This window comes from Manis javanica, chromosome 8, assembly GCF_040802235.1.
Source record: "Manis javanica isolate MJ-LG chromosome 8, MJ_LKY, whole genome shotgun sequence".
Taxonomy (NCBI): Eukaryota; Metazoa; Chordata; class Mammalia; order Pholidota; family Manidae; genus Manis; species Manis javanica.
Window position 1 is genome coordinate 99,776,242 of NC_133163.1, and position 27,254 is coordinate 99,803,495.

A 27,254-nucleotide genomic window follows, 5' to 3' on the forward strand; every position below is an offset into this window, starting at 1 on the left:
GAGGGGGGGAAGGGGTTCTCTTCTTCTAGCAAAGGTAACCAAAGGTTACCTTCTAGCAAAGGTGAACCTGTCCCACTGGCAGCTGTAAATCAAAAATCAGATATGCTACTTGTATATGAATTGGCTTTAGTTTAGATCGTATACATTCAGATGATGATCATTCCTAAATTTCGCATTTATATGAAGCACATCCAAGTGCAGAATTCTATGGTTCTGTATCTAATTTTACTCCAAACACCAGGATCTTGACTCCTGTCCAGTGTCTCCATGTAATCACCCTCCCCAGGGACTGAGAATAGCCCTTTCCTAAAGTGGCCAAAGGAGTAATTTCTGTGCTACAAGAGTTTAGAACCTCTTCTGGATGTCCACATTAACTCTTGTCCCATGAGACCTTGTTAGAGTTAGGAAGTCCTCTTTTCTTCCAAGTTCTTATCATTTAAGCCTTCATCTTTGCTTATATACTTCCAGTAAGATTGTTTTTCTATACTGAGTCTTCATGGATAAATTCTAACAGATTTTTCCATCCCTTCACTAAACTCTGCAAAACTCTCAATTTGGTTCTAGACCCTACACTTTTTTGCCTTGAACCTGGCTATGCTAGGTCTGAATTGTCTTTTTAGCAACTGACATTCTTCCATGTGCTATAACAGTGTGTGAAGGAATAGAAATCTCTCTTGGCAATAAGGGGAAGCTGAAAACAAATCCCCCATGAACAACCCCCACTGAGAATTGCTCAGAAGTTCAATAATATAATGCCTAATATTTCATTGCATCCTGGAATCCTACCAGATGTGAAAGTAATGAAAGGAAAGTCCTCACCGATGGATGTGTGATTTCCTGGTGTAAGGTCACTCCTGCAGAATTGTTATCACTGAATTTCTCTGGTTTCATAAAAGAGTAAAGTTATACTCAAGGATATACAAAATACAGTAAGCCAGGATGTGTTTAGAGTAGAATAAAAAAGCTTCCAGTCCACGATAGCACACTGAACATGTCCTTCTACCTCCCTTCACTGTAAGTTCCCACTGAAATCACAGAAACATGTTTTCTTAAAAGAAGAAAAACGTAACAGTGCTGAAAAACAAGAGTGGGGACTAGCAGAGGTTCATAAATTTTAAAGAAGCCTAGAAAATAACATAGAAGTCAGATGGGATCGATTCGACAAAAAAAAAAAAAAAAAGGATGAGAACAATTCTAGCCAAAAGAATTAGAAGAGTGGTCCACGCAAATAAGTTCCAAACTCAGCTGATAAATATAAAGGTTGAGAGTCAGTTAGAGATAGGGTGACAGTGCAGTTCATGCCTACTGTCTTGGCAAAATATTAACAAGGTCCCCTCTCACTCTCAAAAGTATCCTTCTTGGTTTGGACAATAAATTATCTCATCACCTGAGTTTTGGAGTATCTCTAGAATAATTAAATAATGGGCTAATGGACATACAATGGGGAAATGACAGCCTCTTCAACAGCTGGTGTTGGCAACACTGGACACCTACATGCAAGAGAATGAAACTGGATTATTGTTTAACCCCAGACACAAAAGTAAACTCAAAATGGATTAAAGACTTGAATGTAAGTCATGAAACCATAAAACTTTTAGAAGACAACATAGGCAAACATCTCCTGAATATAAGCATAAGCAACTTCCTCCTCAACGCATCTCCTCAAGCAAGGGAAACAAAAGCAAAAATGAACTCATGGGACTACATCAAACTAAAAAGTTTCTGAATGGCAAAGGACACCATCAACAGAACAAAAAGGCATCCTACAGTATGGGAGAATATGTTTGTAAATGACATATCTGACAAGAGGTTAACATCCAAAATATATAAAGAACTCACATGCCTCAACATCCAAAAGCAAATAACCCAATTAAAAAATGGGCAGAGGATATAACAAGACAATTCTCCAGAAACGAAATTCAGATGGCCAACAGACACATGAAAAGATGCTCCACATCACTAATCATCAGGGAAATGCAAATTAAAACCACAATGAGGTATCACCTCACACCAGTAAGGAGGGCCAGCATCGAAAAGACTAAGCACAACAAATGTTGGTGAGGATGTGGAGAAATGGGAACCCTCCTACACTGCTGGTGGGAATGTAAGATAGTTCAACCATTGTGGAAAGCAATATGGAGGTTCCTCAAAAAACTAAAAATAGAAATACCATTTGAACCCCAGAATCCCACTCCTTGGAATTTACCCAAAGAATACAACTTCTCAGATTCAAAAAGACATATGCACCCCTATATTTATTGCAACACTTTTTACAATAGTTAAGATATGGAAGCAACCTAAGTGTCCATCAGTAGATGAATGGATAAAGAAGATGTGGTACATATACACAATGGAATACTATTCAGCCATAAGAAAGAAACAAGTCCTACCATTTGCAACAACATGGATGGAGCTGGAGGATTTTATGCTCAGTGAAATAAGCCAGGTGGAGAAATACAAATGCCAAATGATTTCCCTCATTTGTGGAGTATAACAATGAAGCAAAACTGAAGGAACAAAATGGCAGCAGACTCAGAGACTCCACGAATGAACTAGTGGTTACCAAAGGGGAGGGGTGGACAAGGGCAGGTGGGGAAGGAGGGAGAAGGGGATTGAGGGGTATTATGTTTAGTACACATGTGTGGGGGATCACGGGGATAAGAGTGTAGCACAGAGAAGGCACATAGTGAATCTGTCACAATGTGCTGCACTGATGGACAGTGACTGCATTGGAGTATGGGTGGGGACTTGATAATATGGTTAAATGTAGTAACCACATTGTTTTTTCATGTGTAACCTTCATAAGAGTGTATATCAATCATATGTTAATTTTAAAAATTAAATAAATAAATAACTAGGTGAACCCTCCCACAGGCCCCCTCCCGTTCCCACTAAAGACAGTAGGCAAATGTGTGGGGACATAACCAAGGGTGGGTGTTCAGGCCTAAAAGAGAAGCAGCTCTGAACCTCCACATTAGCCAGGGCAGACTTGGGCCCTAGTAAACTTTGCCTTACCGAGGCAGCTGGGGGATTTGCCAGACTGCCTGAATAACCCACAATGCTGTAGACTAAATGTTTGTATTCCTCCAGAATTCATATGATGAAACGTAATTCCAATGTGGTAGTATTTGGGGGTCTTTGGAAGATGACTAGGTCATAAGCCTTCATGAACGGGATTAGTGCCCTCATAGAAAAGGCCTCAGAGAGTTCCCTTTCCCTTCGCATCATGTGAGGACACAGCACGCAGACCGGAACTAGGAACTAGGGAGCCGGCTCTTACCAGACACCAAATAGCTGCCTCCTTGATCTTGAACTTCTCAGCCTCCAGAACTATGAAAAATATGTCTGTTGTTTATAAGCCATCCAGTCTGTAGTATTCTATCATAGCATCCTGAATGGACCGCAACCCACAGAAAAACCTCTCTGTGGGCTGGCTACATCACCAGCCCTCTTATTTAAAGGAAACGCCTGGCAGGTTAAAAGACCTTTGAAATTGATTATCTATCTAATCCTTTATTGTAAATACAAACCAACAATCATAAGTGACCAGACATCTGAGAAAAACCAATTGCACCAAAGAGAAGGATGCAAGAAAAAGAAATAATGCTGAGAACATTTAAGAGAGGGGTTTCTTGGCTTTTTAAATCTAATAAGTATCTTAAAGATATTCAAGAAGACATGGCATCCGTGAAACAAGAACAAGCTGATCCAGAAAACAAGAAAGAGTTCCTGAAAATTAAAAATATATAATGGAAAACTCTACAGTAGGATGGACAGAATGGAAAATAAGATTGAATAAATAAATATCTTTAAAAATATAGCAAGGGGACTCTCTTGTCCCCTCCTGGCATAAGCCAGGGGAGCTCTGTTCTTTCACTATATCTCTAAATAAAAGCCTGTACCTTGCTCTCCTAAAAAAATTTAAAAAATAAAAAAATAAAAAAATATATAGCAAAATGACAGAAAGGCACAAAATGTGAAAAAACACTTAAGAGAATGTAGCATAAACAATGGATGGGAGGAAATAATCAAATTAATAAAGAAAACTTGCCTGCACCAGAGTAAGACATAACTCTTCAAAGTGGAAGGGCACCAAATGCTATTCAGAATGAATGAAAATGACACACAGACCAAAATCTTAAAATTTTGAGCTCCAAGACAAAGAAGAATTATTAAAAACTTCCAGAGGAAAAAAAATGGCTGGCCCTGAGACACAAGAATCAGACCAACATGAAATTTTTCATCAGCAACAAAGACAATAGAAGACACTGGAGTGATGCTTTCCAGTTGTGAGGAAAGATGTTTATGAACTTAGAACTCTATACTCAGCCAGTCAATCAAGTGTGAAGGCGCAATAAAAACATTTTCAGACATGCAACAGTGTTTACATACAAACCCATCTCTAATATAACTACCCAAGAATGTACATCAGGAAAAATAATAGTTTAAATTTCTTAAGTAAAGTGGAGTAGAAGATAAAGAAGCAAGAATGATGATCAACTGGAGTGAAAAATTAAAATTAAAATGCCTCACATGATGAGCCACATATCTGTTCCACATGGGCCACAAATTCTACAGAAAGAGGGAAAATCTGTCTTTGTTTCATAGTCTATAAGGTAAAATAAACCAGTTTCTCAGGAAAAGTATAATTATGTATTAGTTCTTAGCTGAAACATTAATTTTCTTTAAGAAATCCTCATAAAGAAGTCATTGCTTGATATAAAGAATATAAAATGAGTTTTTAGAGCTGTGTTTTTTAACAACCCTAAGGATATCATTCCAAACACAATCCAGAGGACCCAGTGCTAGGGTCTCTGCAGAGCTGATTAAAATTCAGGAATGTATTTTAGAATATTTAGATCAATAAATGAATTGCATGTCCTTCAAGCAATCATCCTAATTACTATTTCTCTCAAAAGCATTTATGCTAAATACTAAATGACTGTGAGCTTCAGATTGAACTTCCTGGAAAATATATGGAGAGATGCTATGATGTTTTGCTAGTTGAGTACAGATCCTCAGGACAGAAGATCAAGCTGCTAAGTAGGGTTAGCATTCTTTTTAATAGTTGGTAAGCTAACAAAGACATGTGCTGAATAGGAAGCCATCCTTTATCATTTCAGTGAACTAAGAGAATAGCTATTAGCAGAGGTAGAATGATCTTAGACACATTTTTAGAATCTGTTTCAGAGTATTAAAAAATAGGTAATTAAGTCTTCAAAACTCTACTATAAGATGATGGATGTAGCTTCCAATCTGCAAACCTTGTAAAGGCTAATATAATTTGACATCTGTCTCAATCACTGAAGCACTCATAGAATGCTTACCTTTGAGCCATTTTATGAAGTAGTCACTTATAAATCAGTTCAATGTTAGGGAACATTACCAAAAAGAGTAACTTTACTTTCAGGATAATTGATGTAGCCTACCCCCTCTGTCCTTGAAAATATTATCTGATAGGGCTGATGATAGTAGGTTTGAGCTAGTCCTGTTTTCAGAGAATAAAAGCATATCCACTTATGTGTGTACGGATGCTTATCTTTCCATTTGAATGGAAGAGATGCATCTAGAACATCGCAAGTGTTGTCAGATCACCAAGAAACAAGTAATTTTAAAAGATAGGAGGGACATAACAGTGCTCTGTCAGAGATTTATTTTCCAGATAGGTAAGTTTGGGGTTTTTTTTTTTGAGGTACGTACAATAAAATGCATGAATCTTAGTGTACAGTTTGATGAATTCTGACGTGTGTATACACTCATGTAACCATCACCCAGATCAAGATACCAAACATTAATTTTTCCCTCTTCACCTATTTTACCAATCTTCTCACCCCTTCTCCTATGGCAACCACCAGTCTGTTCTCTATTTATGAGTCTGTTTCGGTTTTATTTATTGTCTACTGGAAATTTTTAACTGCAATCAAAATGTTGGTCCCTGTTAGCAAGACTTTTGGGACCCATTAAAAGTGAGATTTTGATGAAAGAGCCCTCATAAAAGGAAAAAGAGGCCTGGATCTTGAAGCAAGAGTCCCAAGATCTCCTACCAACTATCAGTATAAGCACATTTTAACTCATGAACTCTCCTTACCTATAGTTCCTCAGTAAAATTATGCCACTTGGTGTTGTCATCATGAAATGAGAAAATGTGTGGGAAGCACTATGTGAGCAGAAAAATGCCAGAAAACTCCTTTTCAAAAGTAATGAAAAGATAGAAAATTGGTTAACAAAAAAAAAAAAGAAATCACCCAAGCTTGGATAGTCAGTCTTAAAGTTGCTTTCATTACTATTTCTCAAAAGTGTCTGAATTAATTTCCTGAATATTTTCAGTAGAAATTGGAAAATGCCCATTGATGCTACTCCAGGTTCTAACAGGCAACACCCAGCTCCAAATCTGGCCTCTTCTCCCTCATAATATGATAAATTAAACATTATCCAGCTTTCATTTCCAGTGGCAAAAAAGACAAGTCACTTACATTTTTTATTTGTTTGTCTATGAATAATTCATAACACCTTTGTATTTAGGGCTAGTTAGTGAAAGCAACAGCTAATAACAAATGAAAATCAAGCAGAAGATTTAGGAGGCTTCCGTTGGACCTGTGAAGGGTCCCAGCAACTCCAAGTACCTAATTAATGAATACAACTGTCTTTCTTCAATTAACTTCCTAGCATTTTGTCCTTCACCAAGTGTGGTTTAGGAGACAGCCTTCAGGCAGTTGGCTTTAGATCCCCAAAATCATGAAATGATAAAGCACCACCAAAACTTTGGGGTCTCTTTAACACCCTGATGGCAGACACAGATATTTCCTCTGCAGCTGGTCCCAACCCAAAAACTGAAGAGTGTCTCCAGACATGGACTGTCACATGGGGTTTGGGGTTGTTACTGGCTTTTCGGGTTGCGTCAGAAATCTCAGAAATATAGCCTCAAGCCAAATCAATAACTTAAGCTTTTTCCTTTCTTAATATTCCTTCATTCTTCACAATCTGGTCTGGGTAGTTGGCAGCCAAAGCAATTCATTAAAGCCATGCGGATAGAAACAGGATTGGGAGAGCTTTAAAGAAAAGAGTTCCCCAGCCTCCAAGATTTCTTGATTTGACTCCAAAAGCACATTCTGATACAAGGGAAAAATATGTGTCCCAAACTGGGGTTTCCTATTGAAACCCAGAGGTGACCAGCAGCTGCTGGGACCTACTGACATTGAAGCAGCAAATTAAAGAGAATTGAGGCAAAAAAAAAAATATTCCCACATTTTTCTTTATTCTTGTCCTCACAAAGAGGACAAGAAACCCAGGCAGAAAGAGAGTTGGGGGCTTCAAACCACTCCTGGAGGGGCTTGCTTTGTCTTCCTCTTGTCTGAGCCAGTTTGCTCCTCAGGCCCAGATATTTGGAAAATTTGATTTATTGAGAGCTTTATTCCTCCCATGGCTTACTATAGCTTCACAAAGAAATATGAAAACTTCTACCAAGTCATTCTTCTCCTAGCATACCTGAATTGTATTATGTTACAAGCAAAGTTAGTAAAATCTTCCGATAAGCTCTCAGCATGTAGCTTTCTGTAAATATAAATTCACACCTGGAGATGTGAGACTCACTACAACATAATAAGAACATGTAACATTTATTGAGTACTTGTTAAAAGCTAGATATTCTATGAAGGGTTTCACATGCATTATTTCATTAACCCTCAAAACAATCCTATCAGAGACACACTATTACTACCCCTGACTTACAAATGAGGAAAATAAAGGCCTAGCAAAATCATGCAGGAGGTCAGATTTGCAACACTGAGCTGCCTTCCTTGTAAAAGAGGCTTGAAAGAGGTTCTGGGAATAAGAAGATAAGGAGTGGCACTGTGCAGAGATGGCAGGGCAACTGCAGATCGGGGCTCGCCTGTGTCCAGAGGTCACAGAGGGAGAAGAGGCCTCTCTCACCAAAGATGGCATTCAGGATACACTTCAAATCACAGGCTCCCTCCTTATTAACTGGGGGCCCTGTGACCTCTTACATAAAACTGCTCCTAGGCTTCTCTCTGCCTGCGTGGCCATGGAGGCCATCCTAGAGAAGCCGTCTGCCCTCTCTCCTTGGAGCCTCGGGCAGTCCTCGCTGAGCATGCTCTCCCAAACCCCTGTGCCAAACTTCCTGCTTTTTCTTGCAACCTTTCTCACATGGGCCCAGTGCTAGACTATTGGTTTCTTCTCTATATTCTGTCATGTGATTATCTATAACAAAAATTACATTTTTATGGATTGGACCAGGATCTGAATGTTTTTTGTAAAGATGAAAAATAGCTCTCTCTTTCTATGGCCTGCCCACTCATAAAGAAAAAAAAATTCAGTATTTACTGCAAGGATCATAAGAACCTAAAATAATTCAGAGGACCTTTAATTTTCTACCGTGAGACACATTCTGGCCGTCCAAGGGAAGGAAAGCCCCCCATCACAAAATGAGAGAAAGAACCCGAGGTGGAAAAGAGAGACGTGTGGGAAGGAAATCTGAGGTCTCTTGCCGGCGTGATACCTCAGGGGTTACACAGCAAGCTGTGTTTTCCAAAGCTTATGTTTGTCATTTAGAGATGTATTGGGGCTCTAAATTGAGTTTCTTTAGCACATAGTGGTTTCTGTGTCTCAGATCCCTGAATCCATGTGGCAAATAAAATCTACTGGAGCCAAGACCAGGTGATTTATTCCAGAAATATTTATGGAACTCCTCTGAGCAAGGCTCTTTTCTAGACAGCGAAGGAACAACAAAGAGGACAGCAATTACCTTCAAAGGGTAATTATGCCCACGAATACCCACACAGAGAGGAAGCAGAGAGGCTAGGGAGCAGGGAAACAGAGGGGGAGAAGCCTAATCCAGATGAATAGTCAGAAGGCACCCCACCTGTGCCAGCCAGCTCTGAAGGGAACGTATGTAGTTGAATACAAACTGTAGAGTGCAGGAGGTTGTTTTGCCAAGCACCTTATCCAAGCTACGCTGAAGTCATTTACTGAAAAGAGAAGGAATTTAGTAGAGGCAGATCACCACCTGAGATGGGGTAAAATATGGACTTTGCAAGAGAACATTTCAGTTTCTCCTCAGCTGTTTGTTCCTTATTTGGACCAAGTGTGGAAAGACCAAAAGAAAAAATAGGAGCCTTGCTTTATTTACCTATTCCTGATGCACTCAGATAATACACATTTTAAAAGAGCTGCACTGGAACCACAACTCTGGACAGAAGAGAAATTTGTCCACTCCTCACCCCTCCTTGCCCATGCGCTGGTCCAAGCCACCTCACCTCTCCTTCCCCAGCCCCCGACTCCTGCCATAGCTCCCCCTTGGGTCTCCCTGCTTCTCCCCTTGCCCCTATAATCTATTTTCAATAGGACAGCTAGAATGATCCTTTTAGAACTGTATTTGTTTCCTACTGCTGCTCTAGCAAATCATCACAAATTTAGTTGCATAAGACAGCACCAGTGTATGATCTTATTATTCTGGAAGTCAGAAGTCCTGAAATGGATCTCAAGGAGCTAAAGTCAAGGTATTTCAAGAGGACTAAGTTCCTTCTAGGGGTTCTAGGGGAGAAGCTGCACTTTGTCATGTCCACTTTCTAGAGGTGGCTGGCATTCCTTGGCTCCTGGCCACGTCACTCTGACCTCTGCTTCCACTACCACATGGCCTTCTCTGACTCTGACTCTCCTACCTTCCTCTTATAAGGACCTTTCATATTATACTGGGCTCACCTGGCAATCCAGGATAACCTTCCCATCTTGAGATCCTTAACTTAATCATATCTGTAAAGTTCCTTGTACCATGTAAGGTAACATATTCACAGGCTCCAAGGGTTAGGACATGGACCTTTCTGGGGAGGGGGCATTAATCTGCCTTCCAAGAATCATCTCTTTCCTCTGCTCAAATTGTCCAGTGTCGCTGCAACTCAAGAGAAAGAGAGTTTTTACAAAGGCCTTCAGGGCCCTGGTTGATCTTCACACACACACCCTGCTACACCTATGACCTCAAATCACTACCAGAGGCCAACTTACCATGAAGCTCAGAAGCTGAAGCTTCAGGTTACCTGGCCTGCACTTTCCACTCCAGGCCCTGGATGTGGCACCAAAACTGGGCTTGCGCCAAGGAATCCTATCACTTGTGACACCATGAATGGAACTTGAAGGCATTTTGCTAAGTGAAACAAGTCAGACAAAGACAAATACCGTATCATCTCAGTTACATCTAAACCCAAAAATAAAATTCTTTTTCATAGAGAAAAGAGATCAGACTTGTGGTTACCAGAGGCAGGGTGAAGGGAGGGGGAAACTGGAGGAACGTAGCCAAAGGTACAAATTCGCAGTTACAAGATAAATAAGTTCTAGGGATATAATGCATAATATCATGGTGATAACTAACGCTGCTATATGAGATAAATAGAAAAGTTGTTGAGAGTAAATCTTTAAAATTTTCATCACAAGGAGAAAAAAAGTTTTTCTTTATTCTTTCCCTCTTTCTTTTCTTTTTATTGTACCTTTGCAAAAAGATGGATTTAGCTGAACCTATTGTGGTAATCACTTCACAATATATGTAAATCAAACAATCCTGCTGTATACCTTGAACTTATACAGTGATGTATGTATATAAATAAAACTTATGTATAAATAAAATCTTAATAAAACTGAAAAAATAAACTTCTAAATATTTTTAAAATTAAAAATAAAGACTAAAAAATAGAAATATAATTTTGAAAATCAGAAATCAAATGTAAGTGGATAAAATATTCCCTTTAAAAGTCAGCATGTAAAATTGTTTTTTTTTAAACCACTGTATGCAGCATCTTGAATTTAAAAACAATAAAAGGTTGAAAATAAAAAGATGGAAAAAATATATAATGTATAAACATTAATCAAAGGAAACCTGGTATGACTATACTAGTATCAGATAAATACTTTATATAATAAGCATTACCAAAGATAAATAGGGCCATTCCATAATAATAAAAGATTGATCTTCCAGGAATATATGATGCTCTAAATTTTATGCATCTAATAATGTAGACCCAAAATATAGAAAGCAAAAACTGACAGAACTAAAGGAGAAATAAACAAATTCAAAACTATCTTGACAGACTGAAATATGGCTGTGAAGGTTAATTTTATGTGTCAACTTAACTGGGCCATGGGGTGCCCATATATTTGGCCAAACATTCTTCTAGGTGTGTCTGTGAGGGAGCTAATATGAGAGAGATATTCAACCATCTGATGATCTTTCATTGGTAGTTGGTAAAACAGATATTTTGTGGTATTCTAAAAGTCAGAACAGAAAATGAACTTTACAAGGATGTGAATTTCTAGTTCATATGTAGGAGAATTTACTGGCAAAACAGAAAATGAGCCATCTCCTAAATTAGATTCTTGAACTACTGTCAGAGTGGAATTCAAGGAAAATATTCAGCATCACTGTAGAAATAGATTGTCAAGTTGGACGAAAGCTAGACAAGATGACTGAAGATCCTTCTACTTACCAGGTTTTGCCATTCTATGCAACCTAAAGCTATATTAATAGAAGTATTAGATCAAAAGCAGCAGCAGGTAGAAATAAGGTGCAACATTTACACCTTAGACAATGGACACCTTAAAACTGATTGCCACATGTGCAAAGATGAGCAGAAGCCAACATGGAAGAGGAGAATACTCTGAGGAACAAACTAGAGAGAGAGGGAAATGCACAAGACTGAACCAGGGGAAGTTCCACCATTGGGATCCGGTGAAGGAGACAGGGTCACATTAGTCTGAGAAGGAGACTTTCCATGAGGGTCATGCAGGCCAAGAAAGAAGAGCATTCAAGGAAAGAGCAGCCACCACCCCACAAATCCACAGAGAAGTGAGAAAGAATGATGCTGACCCCCTTCAGGAAGTCGCCAGTGACTGGTGGTTCTGTTTCTGTTTGGTTTGATTTTGTTTTTCATATTAGCCTAACTTAGCTCATATCCTAATAAAACATCATATTGCTCAAGACCTACATAAAATCTCATTTGAATAAACTTAGAGCAGCACACAAACTTGGGAAATGCTTGTGAGCCAGAAGACATGTTTTCTACACTCCTACAACTCTGCACAGTAACTATGATAGAAAACTTTTAAGTATACAGCATACCCTCTGTGGGAAAAAAAGGACTCGTATTTCAAAGAGATTTAAACAAAAGATAAAAGTCTAGCACATACCTAGGACCAGTAACACCAATGCTGCTTCCCCCTTTAATCCAGTTATAAAAGCTAATAACCTATTAATGGGAGGCTTTTGCCCTGCAAAACTTGTGGTGAGCAGCAAGGGTTCAGAATCCCTGGAATAATTTCCATCATCTCCTTGCACAGAATTTTAGTATGGTAAAATGGAAGGGTGTGAGCATTTCTCCCTCATCCCTAGTGGTATCAAAGAAAATTTCCCCTGCCCTTTTTCCCTCTGAACACCAAAAAGTTATTAAAATGTAGAAGAGAATTTCTTAGCAAATACTAACCCCAAAGCCACAAAAGAGCTTTAGTGAAGCCAGCACTGTCTTAGGTATGTCACTGCCTGGCCAGTACTGATCGGTACTTCATTCCAATGACCTCATTTTCAGTTCAACTAAGAAAATAGATGATTTTGACAAAACTAGATCCAATTTTACAAATTACTATAGTAGACAAAAAGCAAGTTCGAGTAAAAACTAATTCCTTCGTAAGTGTAACTGCAAAAATACTTGAGAAACAATATTGGGATTTGTTACTGTTGCTCAAAAAGGGATAGACCCAAGGAGAAATAACACTCCTTAAATGCATATTTTAATATGCACATATGTACTTTTATGTGCATTGACACAATGCCAATAATGGGTAGATTCTGTGTCTCATTCATCTTTTTTTTTACTAACCCTCTACCACAGGCCCAACCCAGGATATATACATGCTAATTGGTAGGTACTCAGAAACAGTGACCGAGAAGCAGGTACGTAAACCTCAACCGAAACATTACCTCATTTATAGTCACAGTAGATCAGTGGCTAGGGCTCACCTTACAGAGACACACAAAAACATTTAAATTTTCATTTAGTTTAAAATCATAAATAAAAAATGAATATAATAAGAATGGGTACAAAAGAATGAATCCAACCTGGTTCATATTTGTCTTTGTACACACACAATTATAAAACTGATTTTTAATATTTTTTGGAGGAAGGGGCCCACAAAGGGCTCAAGAAAGACACAGTATAACCTTGGTCTGATTCCACCCCACACCTCATAAACATACTTTCCTGGGTTTCCCTGTGGAGTAATGCATGCTGGCTCCACAATCCCCATATTTTGGAATCAAGAGCAGCTTTAGTTAGTTTAAACAAAGTCTCTAATTTTCTACTATTTTGCTTCCCATATTACTAAATTACAAGAAATCTGAATTAGGTACTTTATACATAAACAGTGCTTTTCCTGATTGCTTTGTAGAAAAACACATACGTGCTTTAAAATGACTTATCTTTGGGCCTCCTACACAAGCTATACAGAAAGGGTAAGTAACAAAGAACAAGCAGAAAATAGGCTGTAATCACAATGTTTTAAATATTTGAGTCAATTAGCTGAAATTTTCATATCTCACTGCAGTAAAATATCATTTCTGCAAGATTTTTCTCCCTTACAACCTCAGCTAATTGGAAGGTCTATAGTCTGTGCTCTTCTGACAAATATACCACTGTAGGAATGTTTAGTAAAATATATTTTAAGTTATTGTCACCACTGTAAATCATGTGAGAATACACATATTTTACTGAATCGTAAAAAGCTACTTGAAGTCCAAAAAGATCAACACTACTTGGCATATCACAGGGGCTCAAAAAAGTTTGTTGACTGACTGCATAAACAAATGAATATTTTAGGTTATAAAAGCTCTCTAGTCTATGGCCAGATCAACAGGAACTAAAATGACCTAAAGAAACATCATTCCTAGTCATGATGGTATGATGGATGTCAGTCCCTCAAGTCATGTGGCCATTGTAACAAGTTCAAGGGAAAAAGACTGGCCTCAACTTTCTCTGTAAATCAGTACCAGAGCAGATACAGACCCAGCTATGTGGCCAAAACATTTAACCTCATGACACAGCAAAAACTATTTGTCTGTAAAATAAAATTCTGTGTGAGGAAGATCAGAAAGTTGTATTCCTCATCAAAACACTGTCAATTAACTAATTAATTAATTGGCCATTAAAAAACAAATTTATCTTTTTAGTATTTGTGCCAAAAATATTGAAAGCAAATCAATTTAGGAGTTGGACTAGACTTTCCCAAAATTCAGTGTAACAAAAAACAGTTCTAAACTTATAGGAAAATCAAGGGATTAAAAGTCAATACGATGCGTGAACATTTATTAGATACTATACCAAAAATAAAAACCACCTCTGAGAGATGCGATACTTTAGGGACAATTGGGGAAATTGAAAAGTGGAATGTATTTATCAATCAATGTAACATTTTTTGGGTGTGGTAACAATATTGTGGTTACATAGGAGAAAGTCCTTATTCTAAGGAGGTTCTTGCTAAAGTCTCTGGAGGTACATGATGTCTACACTTTGCTTTCAGATGATTCAACAAATTCAACAACAACAAAAAAGTGTGTGTTGTGTGTGTGTGTATGTGTGTGTGTGTGTGTGTTTGTATGTGAGAGTGAGAGAGAAGAAGCAAATGTAACAAAATGGTAATTTGAGAAAGCTTTTTGGATGATCATTTAATCATTTAATTTTTTTATAAAATTCAACATTTTCAAAATAAATGTAAAAATGACTAGTGTCATAGAGAAATGTTTAAATATATGAAAGGTATCTATCTGTGATTACAGTATTATGTCTACAAAGCAGGTTTCAAAATACTGTACAACATAATACTAGTTAGGGATATATATTTGGATGAAAATACATGAACACATCAGGAGAGGCCACTATGACTGGAACCCTCTAAAGGTGTACAGCATGGCAGCCTCAAGTGGTTACGTCTGGATTGTACAATTACACAACTTCCATTTTCTTAATTTTATTTATAAAAACTGCTTATTTTTATATATATTAATACATTCATATATACATAAAAATTACTTTTAAAAGAGTGACTGAACATAAAACTGTCACAATAGATCCTCTTGGAAACTTGTCCTTGTTAAAGATGGTTAACTCTTATGTTAAGATTATACTAGTGATTCAATATAAATAAATCACTTCATTTGAAAAAGGAGAAATGATGACAATAATTCTAGCCTCTTGGATGGCACCAGAGGGTATAACTAATGACCTCAGGGTGGGAACTACACTGAGACAGATTTCAGCTCATTATGAGACTGAATGTTGCAATGGGTAAGCGTCCAACAAGGGAAGGGACTCACCATGAAGTAATTGCCTATCGAGGTAGATTACTATACCTGTCAGAGATCTTATTAGGAAGAGGGACAGCGCATCAGATAAACTCTAACCTAGCATTTAGTATCTAAAAGATCTGGTCAAAAATAAAGAAAAAAGCCATCATAAATTGAATAGATGCACCTTGAAGGAAAAATTACGTAATAGCCTGCCATCAACAAACTAGAGACAAGAGAGAACATTGATACTCTGGTCAGGATGCTATATTTTTAAAACTAGATTATGATTAACAATGTTCAGCTAGACCAATGACCCAGCCAAAAACAACATGTGTCTCCTAACATCATAAACCAAAATTATTTCTAACTATGCATTACATTTTAAATATCAGCGTGTTCATACCAGGTACTATTGACTTGAAAGAAAAAATGAAGAACAGATTGTGGATACATATAGCCATACGGATGTATATCAAAAAACCTTATGCTGAGAAAAGAAGCAGACGCAGAATACATGCTGTATGATTTCACGTATATTGGTTTCAAAAATAGGCAAAACAAATCTAGCAGAAGTCAGAGGATGGTTGTGTGGAGTGCAGGGAGAATGAATGAAAAAGGGCACAGGGGAACCTCCTGGCATGATAGAAACATTCCATATCTTGTTTTGGGTGGAAGTTACACAGATGTTACACAGCTGTCAAAGCTCATCAAACTGAACACTTAAGCTCTGTGTGTGTTTTTTTATATAAATTATACCCCCAAAAGAAAATAAATTAAAAATTTAAAATCATTCACTTTGGGTCAGCTGAAGAACTCAGTACTTACCAAGCGATTTCTTTTTACTGCAAAACATGATTGCATTTGATTATTTTTCACTAGGCCTCAACATCTGACCTGCATAAGAAAACAAGAAAAAGACACATCATTAGTATTTGAAAAATGCTTATTAACCATCAATTTCCCTTCTTTAGCTTTCCTTCTAGTCAAATCTAGATGACGAGGAAGTACAATAAGGAATATGAGATTCCATTTATCAGGCTTTAATCTAACTAGATAAGAATAATTCTATACAAAAATAATCTACTGTATTATGATACTATGTGGAACTACTTAAGGTAAGCACAGGGTGCCATTCAACTTGGCATTAAAATTGAGTCACATTTTCTAATATATCCCAATTTTGATTATGAATCAAAATACCTCATAGGTGAAGCTCTAGCATCTGCCCTTTACTCAATGCCATGGGTGATTCCTTCCCACAGCCAGAGCTGGGAACCACTGCTAAATTGCAGGAGTTGCATGTGAGAGGAAATTATCAGACAGGCTCTAGAGAAACAAAATGCCACTCAAAAGTTTTCCTCAATTTATTCTCATCTGTATAGTTTTCTCCAGGTCATTACAGAAAGCCAGAATAATGTCATTATTACCTTTCTTTTTTCCCTCCATATGGTCTAATTTCCTTCATATGGTAGATTCTATTACAGATTTAGAAGGAATAAATAAAAGAGCAAATGAATGATCTCCAATATCTCTAACCCAAAAGATCATGGAAATGAACTCAGGCACCTTTGCAAACACAAGACAGAGTTGGCAGAGGTACTGAATGCACGCTCTTTCAGTTAGAAAGAGAAATGGCTTGTTTGCTTCCTGCTCAAAGAAACGAAGTGGCGTGGCAGGATGCAGTAACTATACATAAAGAAGAAGTTGGTCAGCAATAGGAAGAGGGTTGCAGGCACCCTGAAGAGAACCAGAAAGAAGGGGGAAATTTGCAAAGCTTCAGGGAAGACAAAAGGAGGTACTCTGGCTAAAAAAAAAATATTCACAAAAAGCATTTTTTGAGGTAAGGCCTTTCTGTGAGAAATGATACAGATAAAATGGGTTTTCAACCATGAAACAACATCTTTGTTCCCAAAAAAGCTTTCACAATAACAGATACAAAATGACAGCAGGGAAAAACATGGATGGATTCTGGGACAGTGATACCTGGATTTGGTGGCCCCATCTGGCCAGAGGGTTATGGCTCATCAGCGAGTTCAAGCCAACCTGTTAGGGCTTGAAAACTCTCTGGGGACTAGTGAACACATTGTATTTTCACGGGCTCAGTCCCTGGAGCAGGTGAAAGGAAGAACACTTCTTTAAGCAAGATGACGAGAGGAACTCTGCACCCTGACAGGTGGCAATAAGAATGCAGGCAGGCAGAAGAAAGAAATCCAGTCTCCCAGGAAGTTAGTAAGAGTACTGGCCACTGGCCAACTTTCTTTCTCTCTCCTGATTGGTTCATTACATTGGTTGGAGAGAATACTACTGACAGATAACAAGTACAAAGATCAACTGAAATATATCTGTATAATATAAAGGTACCTAAAGAGAAAATATCCATGGAACACCTTCCCTCTGCTATTTTAGATCTTCCTGAAAGCACTTCTCTTTTTAAAAGCCCCTAAACAAACATAAAGCAATACCAGATCCTTCCTAAAATTACCTTTAAGCCATACAGCTATTTCATTGCTTTTAACTTCTCTTATTCCACTTTCTACCATGCCTTTGAAAACTTTTATTGTAAAGATGTTGATAGACCCATTTTTAAATTTTAGCCATTTTTGCTTTTGTAGAAAATACTCTCTACTTCATAGAGTGGTAATTGTTGTGTGAATTAAACAATATTTTCATAAGAACTCTAAAAGTTATATCTTGATAATGATCTTATTCAAATTTTTTTACTCTCTGAGACATAAAATTACAATGAAAAATTAAGAGTTGATATTCAGGTCCATGTTTCCTCCAATCCAATCCTTCTATTATAACAGTGGCAGTTCCAGGCATATTTAACAGAGGATTCATCTTAATCTAGCAGATTCTAATTTAACTTGGAGGAAGTGAAATTTAGACCTTTCATTCTTGCACATTTATCAACTCACCAACATACCCCAGCTGACACTTACCCACTTTAAAGCATGTTGGAGTAAAGAAAAAAAATTATCTTTTTTGAACTTTTGGATCAGTGAAGGTCCAAGGAAATAAGAGTAAAAGGTGAGAGAAAAAGGTTTTACTATAATGAAAGCTAACTGTAGAGTAGGAATTTAAGATTTTGAAATTCAACCATTCACAAGTGCTGAAGCAAACAATATTTGCATGAATACAGTCCTCCTTTTTTTGATATCACCCCAAAGTGGAGGAAATGGAGAAAGGAAAGCTGCCAGGTAGGTTTTATCTTACCCTTGGTTTCATCTTATATAAGAGATTAAAATGGTGGTTTCCTTGTGTAAAAGTCCTAGGAGATTTTTATAAGAAAGAGGTAAAGGGAAAATAGGAAGAGAGAGAAGGGAATAGCTAAGAAGTAATAGCTAAGGGCTTTACATACATTATTTAATTTACAATGCAATGAGTTTTTTTACCAAAAAAAACTTGAAAGTGATGCTTGCATGAAGAATTATTTGGTTTACATTCCAAGTTCAGGTTTGGAACCTTGATTACAGAAAATAATTCTGCTAACAGGAAAAGTGGCAAAGCCAAAGTTCAGGAAAAATGAGTTGGTTTCAGACCTCTTGAGATTGAGGGCGGTAACAAGACATCCAAGTTGGAGACGGTAATTGAGCAGCTGTGTGCAGAAGAAGACATCATGTCCATGTTATGGATCCACATGGTCTCTATTCTAGTGAAAACGGGTACCCCTGGGTGCAGGTGACTCAATGCTTTAAGCAAAGGATTAAAATGGAGATTCCCTTTAATGATCTCAGACCATTGAACAATCAACTTATTATAGTTAATTCCCCCTGCTCCAATTACATGATTGCCAAGCAACCTGCTGATAATGACTTACTTGCTTTCCCACAAAAGTCTGCCTGCAGGGAAAGATTGCACTAGTCATACATGCTGAAGTGAACATTCTAGTTCTCCTGACAGTTATATCACACATCTTATATTAATAGCCTGTCATTCTTATTTTATATCATCAGTCTCCTGAGTTAATACTAGTCTAACCCAGAAAGATAGATCTGTTTGGTGTGCTTTTGAATTATGGTTCAAAATCTACAGGACAAACAGCCCAGTCCAGCCATGGTAAACTCACCAAGAAGCCTCCACAGAGCAGCCCGCTGATCCACTCAAGGAGCAGCCGGCTGTGGTGGCTGGAAGCTTGTCCTTTGGAGTCAAACAGCCTGACCTTGGGTGGATTCCACTAACTCATTACAGAGTCCGGGGTGAATAAGCTCTGCGAGCATCAGAACCTACCCTGAAGGGCTGCTGTGTGGGGAGGGGACACACAATGAAAGCGCTCATCCAATATCAGTTATCTGGAAGGCAGCTCTCTGGATTTCCTTTGTCAAAGCATTTACGTAAATAGTAGGATGAAATGAGGACAGGGCGTCTGACTCCTTCAAGACATTCTGCAGTAAAGTAAAGGAGGTGCATGTGAAGGGGTAATAGGACTTTAAAGAGAAGAGGGGTTTATTGTGGGAAGACAGGGCCATGCAGAGGAACTAAGGGGGCAAAACGAGTGGAAAGAGAAATACTGAAAATATGACACAGATTGACGGAAAGGTAAAGGAATTGGAGGAGGTTGGAAAAGAAGGGGAAACAGAAGGGGCCGAGGCAGGTGGAGAGGAGCTAGGAGCAATCGGAACCAGGAGAGCCCAGGCGGCCCCTCCCTGCCTGTCTCCCCTTCGGGGGCTAGGAGGAACTGGAGGGCCCCACTGGGGGGACCCTCTGCTTCCCCTGAGCAGCGGGCTCTCTCCAGTGCTTAGGACTCAGGGACAAGATGGGCTAAGCGGGAAAGGACCCATACGGCTTCCAGCCCAAGTCCAGGCCTCCTCTCCTTCTGTTTTCCATGCTCTGTTCTGTTCTGCTTGCCTCCCTCATTCCCACACCTGCTTTCTCTTCCTCTTTGGAGACATCATACTATGCAGGAGAGGCTTTTAGGATTAAAGGACTCCAATCCCAGCTTGTCACTTTCTGTCTGTGTTACTCTGGCCAAGTCGCTCACCCTTCCTAAGACTCCACCTCAACCTGCAGTAGAGGTAACAACACCCTCCTCCCAGAGCCGCTGTGAGGCTCAGCATGCGTGCGCACACGGTTCACTCCACAAAAACGTGTCCCTGTCCTTTCTTCCTTCCTCCCCACTCTGCCTTTTCTTTTTCTACTCCCTCCCTTTTCTCGTCTTCCTATCTCCCAGTTTCCTTTCTCTGTTTCCCTAATTTTCTTTCATATTTCTCACTAAGGCACTTGCTTTCCAACCCAAATCACCTTCTGTCTGAGGACTGACCCAGCCAAGAGGGGATGATGGGAGGGGGCTGCCTGCGAGGCCAGCACCAGGGTGGGCTTGGGTGAACCTCAGTGAAAAGCCCACCTGCTGAGCAATAGAAGGATCTGAGGATTGGAAGCTGGCAGGGCAGGAATAGGAAACCAGCCCTTTCTCTCTTCGTCTCACCCTCCATCTTCTCTGGCCTTACCAGTGCCCCTTTCTTCCCTCTGGCCCTAAATTCCCAGAGGCTGGAAAGAAAGTTCTCATTGAGTCCTCCCACCCTGGACACAGCAACCTCACAGTCATTTCTGCTGGTGACCCTGCCTGCCAGCCCAGGAATAGTCCCCAGGGACCCTGAAGGCAGACCCCGGAAGGATGGGGGGCTGAAACTCAGCTCTACAACCCGAGGAAGGGAGACACCGGCGCAGGGAAATCTCAGCCTGGGGAGGTGAACCTGGAGAGGGATAAGGAATAACCTGGGCCTCTGTCCTGCGTGTGTGCAGCTTGGAGTGTGATGTGAGGGCGGGAGGAGTAGATAATGTTTTAACCATATGTGCTGTCAGTGACAGCTGCAGCTGCCAACAGCCACAGTGCTTGCAGATTGTAGATATCGGACAAAAGCACAAGTAAAAAAGCTTCAGCCAGTCTGTGTGTGTAAATGTGTAAAAGTGACGGTTCGCACAGCCAAACGTATAAATTACTTAGCAATCATATCCAATTACCCTGCCTTAACAATAAATTATTCTATTTCCTATATGGTGTAGATCAGATTGTGTTTTGCAGTGAGTTGTCATGTCGACACTGAATTCTGTTTATATTCTGTTAGGCATGCAGCTGTTACCCAGCCACAGAATTCTAAAGCAGTGGGAACCCTGCTTGCTTCCTCCTCTTGTTTATGCCCTGCAGGGGTCTCTGAGTTCCCTTTCCTCTGACCTTTCTCTCCTGTTCCCAGCTTGGTCCTGCTGCCCCTCTTGTGCATATTCACCCTCTTCTGCCTCAACCAGCCTTTCTCTCCCAGACACGCGTCCCCTGGCTGCGTGGTCTTCCTTCCCCTCTCACTTCCCCATTCTTCCACTGCTGGAGTCAGACCGCTGAGTTTGATCCTGCTAGTTCTATAACCTCCAGCAAATTCCCCTCACTTCTAAGCCCTGCTTTTCTCATGTCCAAAAAGGGGCAATCAGAGTAACTCACGGGCTCACTAAGCAAACTAAATCAAGTCATCCCTATGAAGAAATTAACCACAAAGTTACTACTCAAGAAAAGAAAGCTATTACTATTTTTTTCTCTTAAATGTATTTTTAGCTCTCCAGAAGTAGATAACCTATCAAATTTGAGAGCCATCCCTACTAATAAGTGTCCAATCATTAAATGCTTCTCAGGTGCCTATTCTAGGTCAAGCCTGGAATGGGTGGAGGGAGGCAAGGACCATTAGGCCCTCTCTCTCTGTCCTTTAATAGCACATAGTCAGGGGAAGATGAGGACAGACAGACCCATAGAAAGGTCCCCAGAATGGCAAGGTGGGGGCTATGAGAGGGGTGGAGGACTACGGAGGGAGGGGGAGAGGAGTTGCCAGGACCTCAGAGGTGGTGATTTCATGTTGAGCACCTTTGAAAGGAAATGAAGAGTTTGCTCAATGTAAGGAGGTGAAGACAGGCAAAAGGAACAGCATGTGGAAAGACCCAGTGTTGTGAAAGAGAAGGGAAGGTCTGGGGAGCAGTGACAGTCATGAAAAGTAGGTTCCAAGGGGGTGAATGGGCGTGGTGTGATACGGGGTTGGTAAGGTAGGTAACAATGGACTCTGAAGCAGTCATCACCTTTATCATTACTGCCATTCACTGGGTACTTGGCCTTGTGATAAATCCTTGACGTGTATCATTTCATTTAATCTTCACCAAAACTTTATGGGCAGGGATTATGAGTATTCCCATATGATAGGTGAGGTCACACAGAGCACCACTACAGTCAAAATCCTGTGGTTGATGCTGCAGGTAATGGGGAAGTAAAAAGGGTCTCTCGGTAGAGTGGTAAGATTAGAACCCAGCCCCCCTTCTCCATTGTCACCGGTCCCTTGTGTTTCCCTATGCAACTGCACACTAACAGTTTTTAGGAAGGCTACTCTCATGACACAGACTGGCATCAAAAGAAATGGGAAAGCAAAAAAAACAGCAAATGAAGCTGGATTCTAGAAATGTTTCCGCAGTTGAATTGACAGAGTATGTAAATGGTCCATAAGTTGGGCCATTTACCAGGCGCCATAAGTTGGGCCATAGAACCAGGAGGAATCTGGGGTGACTTCTAGGTATTTGGCTCAGGACAATAAAGGGATAGAGGTGCTGTTAACAAAAGTGACAAATACAGCTGTGCAGGGAGGAGGAGAAGGCAGAGGAATGGGAGCAGGAATTGGAGTGGGAGGGAAATCATTCCATTTGAACATATTAGGCTTGAAGTGCCTCTTCATCTCTGAAAATATCCTCAGCACTAAAGAGAAAAGACAGATTTGTAAACTTGGATTCATCAACATATAAGGAAGCATTGAAGTCATGGGAAATGAATGATCTCACTCTTGTTCAAGAAGAACAAGAATAAAGAGAAGTGTGGAGAGGACAGAGGTTGAGGATGAGTCAATAGAAGAATGAGGACAGAGTCCCAGCGAACACTCAACCTCAAAAGAAGGGTCAGAGAAGTGCCATGGCTTTCTTCCTGCGCCCTTCTCCTCTGCACTAGCACAGAGCCTGGCACAGGGTAGGGTAGGTGCTCAGCAAACTGGAGTTGAGGAAAGAAAGGCAACCTCAAAGGGAGGAAGGAACATGTTTCCAAAAACACAATGACCAATAATATTTAATGTTTATAGCTAATATTCAATCTGAGATGTAATTATTAATATTTGAAAAATATTTGATATTGCGAAGAAGTCAGGTAAGACTTTAGGCATGTGGAACATCATGAGGTTACCGTTTTCTCTGACATCTTTTCAAGAGAAATCCTGAAAACAAATACTAGCACCTAATCTTTGTACATACCATGCTAGCATCTAAAATACATACTTTAAGAAGTTTTATTTTAAAGAAAGCTATGATTTCCAATTTAGAAATTGGAATCATTTCCAGATTTGAAATAATAGGTTAAGTCTTTCCCTACTAAATGAAAATTTCCAATTTACCACATAAGAATAAAATAAAATCCTCCTATACACAAAAATTCTCCAGGGGCACAAAAAAAATCCCTTGGTTCCTCATTTTGGAATGCACATTTCATGCATGATGAAACAATACAAAAGCACAAGATAGAAAAATGTAGGTTTAAAAATCAGCCCGAATTTATATTTTGCAGTAAATAGCATGGAATGACACCTGAGCAAAGGTGACAGCTTGTGGACCCGGCTGTTGGTAATCCCATACACAGTTCTATATATTTCTTCACTTCCTTTTTAATAAGCCTTCAGCCCCCCATTAGTGCTTCTCACCAGTTTCCTTTTTCTTCAAAACAGCTAATTGTTTTGAGACACTCTCATGTCTATCACAAAATAGCTGGGTGAATCACTTTTCTTTTCAGACTAATCTCAGAACAAATCTCACATCCCTCAAGCCTCAGGGGGTAGCTTATTAGTGACAAACTGGTCATGTCTAAATCATGAGTTGATCATAGAATAAACATTATCTTTAATAGATGAGCTAGATACAACCCCCCGGGAAAAAAAACTGACACCAACTGCTACTAAAGAAAGTGACAAGTGCCCACAAACCAAAAAGAAAAGGACATTGATGCTACTCCCATTGGCCACCTAATAGATGATGCTAGCAGAATGAAAAGTTGAAAAATGAAAAAGAGAAAATGACTTATTTCCCAAACCCAACTACCTTCCCTCCACATTACTTTTTAAAGAGGAGAATAATAAAGACCATTTGCTAAACCTCAACCACACAGATGAAAACAGCAAAACAAAAGAGAAACCTGGAAGAGAGAAACAGAAAGCCCCAAACAGTGCAGCGCTCATTCTCCTTCTGGTCTCACCAGCCCAGGAATGCTCGCCACCAGCTCACCTCCGCCAGGACCGAACCCTCTCCCGCAGAAGGGAGACTTCCAGCAGAGCAAGGGGATCCAACAGGGACCCACCCATTCGGTGACCATATCAAAGAACAATGAGAAAAGCAAAGCTACTCTGAAAGCTCTTCTAATTACATAGCAAACAAACTGGGTCTCTAAGGGACATTCTTAAAAACCTGAAATCCACTCCCAGAAAAACCCTCTTGACCACTTACCGCTACCGGAAGCTGCTAGAGGGCAGATCAGAATCAGCATCTCATCAGAAAAAGAAGGCTCTGCAGGAAAGCAGCTTCACTACCAGTGAGGAACTGGGGGAGAAAAACACTCCTTGGAAAAACACCAAAAGCCCAGAAGAGTCTCTCTTTCTATGGTTGCCTGCTACTTCCGCGGGGACAGAACCGGTTAATCTTGGAGAAACAAAAGGAAACTCCCTAGAGACAGGCTTCAGCAGGATGGCTTCCTCGATGGGAACCAGGAGTTCAGAAGGATGGAAGTGGGCAACAGAAGGAGGCGCCAGCCACCACTTCTGCTTACCAACTTTTATGAGCCCTCCACTGAGGGACACAAGCAAACGTCTTTGGAGTTCCCACCTTCATTTTCCCAGAGATCAAGGAATTAGCGATGTTGTTTTTTTTTTTGAACCATTGCAAGGGGAGTTCAAGTCTCTTATGGGTGTAAGCTAAGCACACTCAAGGAACATGTCATACACAGAGCAAAGACTTCTTTCCTAACGTCCTTCATTTCAGCTCCAAGGAAGGGAACAATTAACCCTGAAGATGCCAAAAAATAAATGCACATAGGAAATGGATTGAAATATTGTGGTTCAAAATCACTTTGAGGGGTTCTAGTTTTTAAGATGAAATTAGAAAAAAACAAAATATTTTGGTTTGTGTGTATTTTTAAAAGAAAGGAGTATGTCTCCTTTTAAATATGTCTAAAACCATTTATGGGTGTTCCAGAAGTTGCATCAGATTTGCAGTTAAGTACTAAAACCAAGTATGTTTTAATCATACCTCTATAACCAGACCAAGCCAATGCCCTGTGCATGATCAGTGCCTCTCTCCTAGAATATCCTGAGCCCTCAGGTTTCCACAGAGAGGTTTCCACAGACTGCCAAGGTTCACAGTCACGGGGAACTACAGTTTCTTGAAACAAGAGTGATAGCTTTCTTCCTTGCATGATAAAAAAAAAAACTTATATGAGAAAACAACCATTTCTTCAAAATATTTAAAATGAAAAACTTTTAAATAAAAAAAATTATAAGTACAACCTCTAAAGCACTTTTTAACATATCACATTGGCAACTCTTATAAGTTTGGAAATTCCCTTTGTTGAAGAAGATATAAGGAAATCAAGTACCTTCTCCTACACTGTAGTAGGAGTAGAAGTTGTAAAATATTTTTAAAGGGAAAATAAGTAGTGACTCTCAAATATAGAAATGTGTATATTTCCATCTCTTAGGAATTCACCTTGCAAATGATCAACAAATATGAAACCATATCTGTAAAATTATTTGGTAGCAAAAAACTAAAAATGGCTTAAATATAGGGGGCTGAAATAAGTTAAGCTACATCTATACTAAGAAGTACTATGCAGCCATCAAGAGGTAATAAAATTGGAGTGAAGAATCAGATCATCTAGATTCAGATTTAGCTCCACTAGTGACTAGCCAGGCAACTCTGAGCAAGTCCCCAGCCCTCTCTAGGCCTCAGGTTCTCATCTGTAAAAGGATGATAATTACAGCACTTACCCTACAGGATTGTGATAACTAAGAGACTGCCTAGAGCATAGTAGATGCACAACAAATATTAGCTATTGTCAGTGAAAGAGGTAGATCTCTTCAGACTGACATGGAAAGATATCCAAGATGTACTGTCAAATGAAAAGAGAAAGTTGCAGAAGAGTGTGTATAGAATAATCTCATTTGATAAAGATATTTCAAATGTGCTTACTGCTTACTATCTATTTCTTCCCACTAAATATAAGCTCCTTGAGAGTAGGAACTTCCATCACTACTGTATCTCCAGTGTGCATAATAGGCATTCAATAAATATTCATTGACTGAATGAATGATAACAGAAAGGCTGAACAAGAAGAAATAATTGACAGCACTTATCTCCAAGGAATGGTATAGGGGTGGAGCGGCTGATGCGCCCTGGTAGAAATGTTCCATTGCTTTTTACCCTTTTGTACTGCTTAAATTTTTCACAATGAACTTGCATGCCAACCACTAAAAATGCAGCTCTTAGAAGACAGTAAAAATACTGTCTTTACCGGAGGCATTTGCCCTACTAGCAGCAGGCAGACGGGGGAACAAGGGATGATTCTCCCTACCATCTGGTAAACTAGTGAGTCAGAAAGCACCTGAGAAAAGAAGGAAAAGCCAGAGCTCTCCTTTTCTTCTTAGACATCTATTGATCTTTCCCTAGTTATTCCAGAACCTCCCAGCCAGATCCTCTGCCCTAGTCCAGCCAGACTCTTCCCCATTACCTAAACATCGACTGCACATCCCCACCATGGCATCTTCTCCGTTTAGGAACTGTCCCTTCATCCCCTCACCTCCCAACCTGTCCTCAGAGGACCAGATCACATGCTCCCTCCCTTCTCCCCAGAGTCTTTTCTGATCTTTCCAGC

General features: G+C 39.6%; 1 protein-coding gene across 3 annotated transcripts in view; it reads right to left on the bottom strand.

Annotated features, from left to right (window-relative positions):
• The window catches only part of ATP8B4 (ATPase phospholipid transporting 8B4 (putative)), a 222,013-nt gene extending 196,819 nt beyond the window's left edge, over window positions 1–25,194 (bottom strand). For 2 of the 3 annotated variants that reach the window (XM_073211788.1, XM_073211787.1), the window contains exons 1-2: window positions 24,836–25,193; window positions 16,163–16,231 (exon numbers count right to left, since the gene is read on the bottom strand). In XM_073211788.1, the coding sequence (XP_073067889.1) occupies window positions 16,163–16,190 (28 nt within the window). In that variant the 5' untranslated portion in view covers window positions 16,191–16,231; window positions 24,836–25,193. Of the gene's footprint in view, window positions 1–16,162; window positions 16,232–24,835 lie in introns of all 3 variants that reach the window. The other variant, XM_073211786.1, reaches the window with a different exon arrangement.
• Window positions 25,195–27,254: the final 2,060 nt, after the last annotated feature.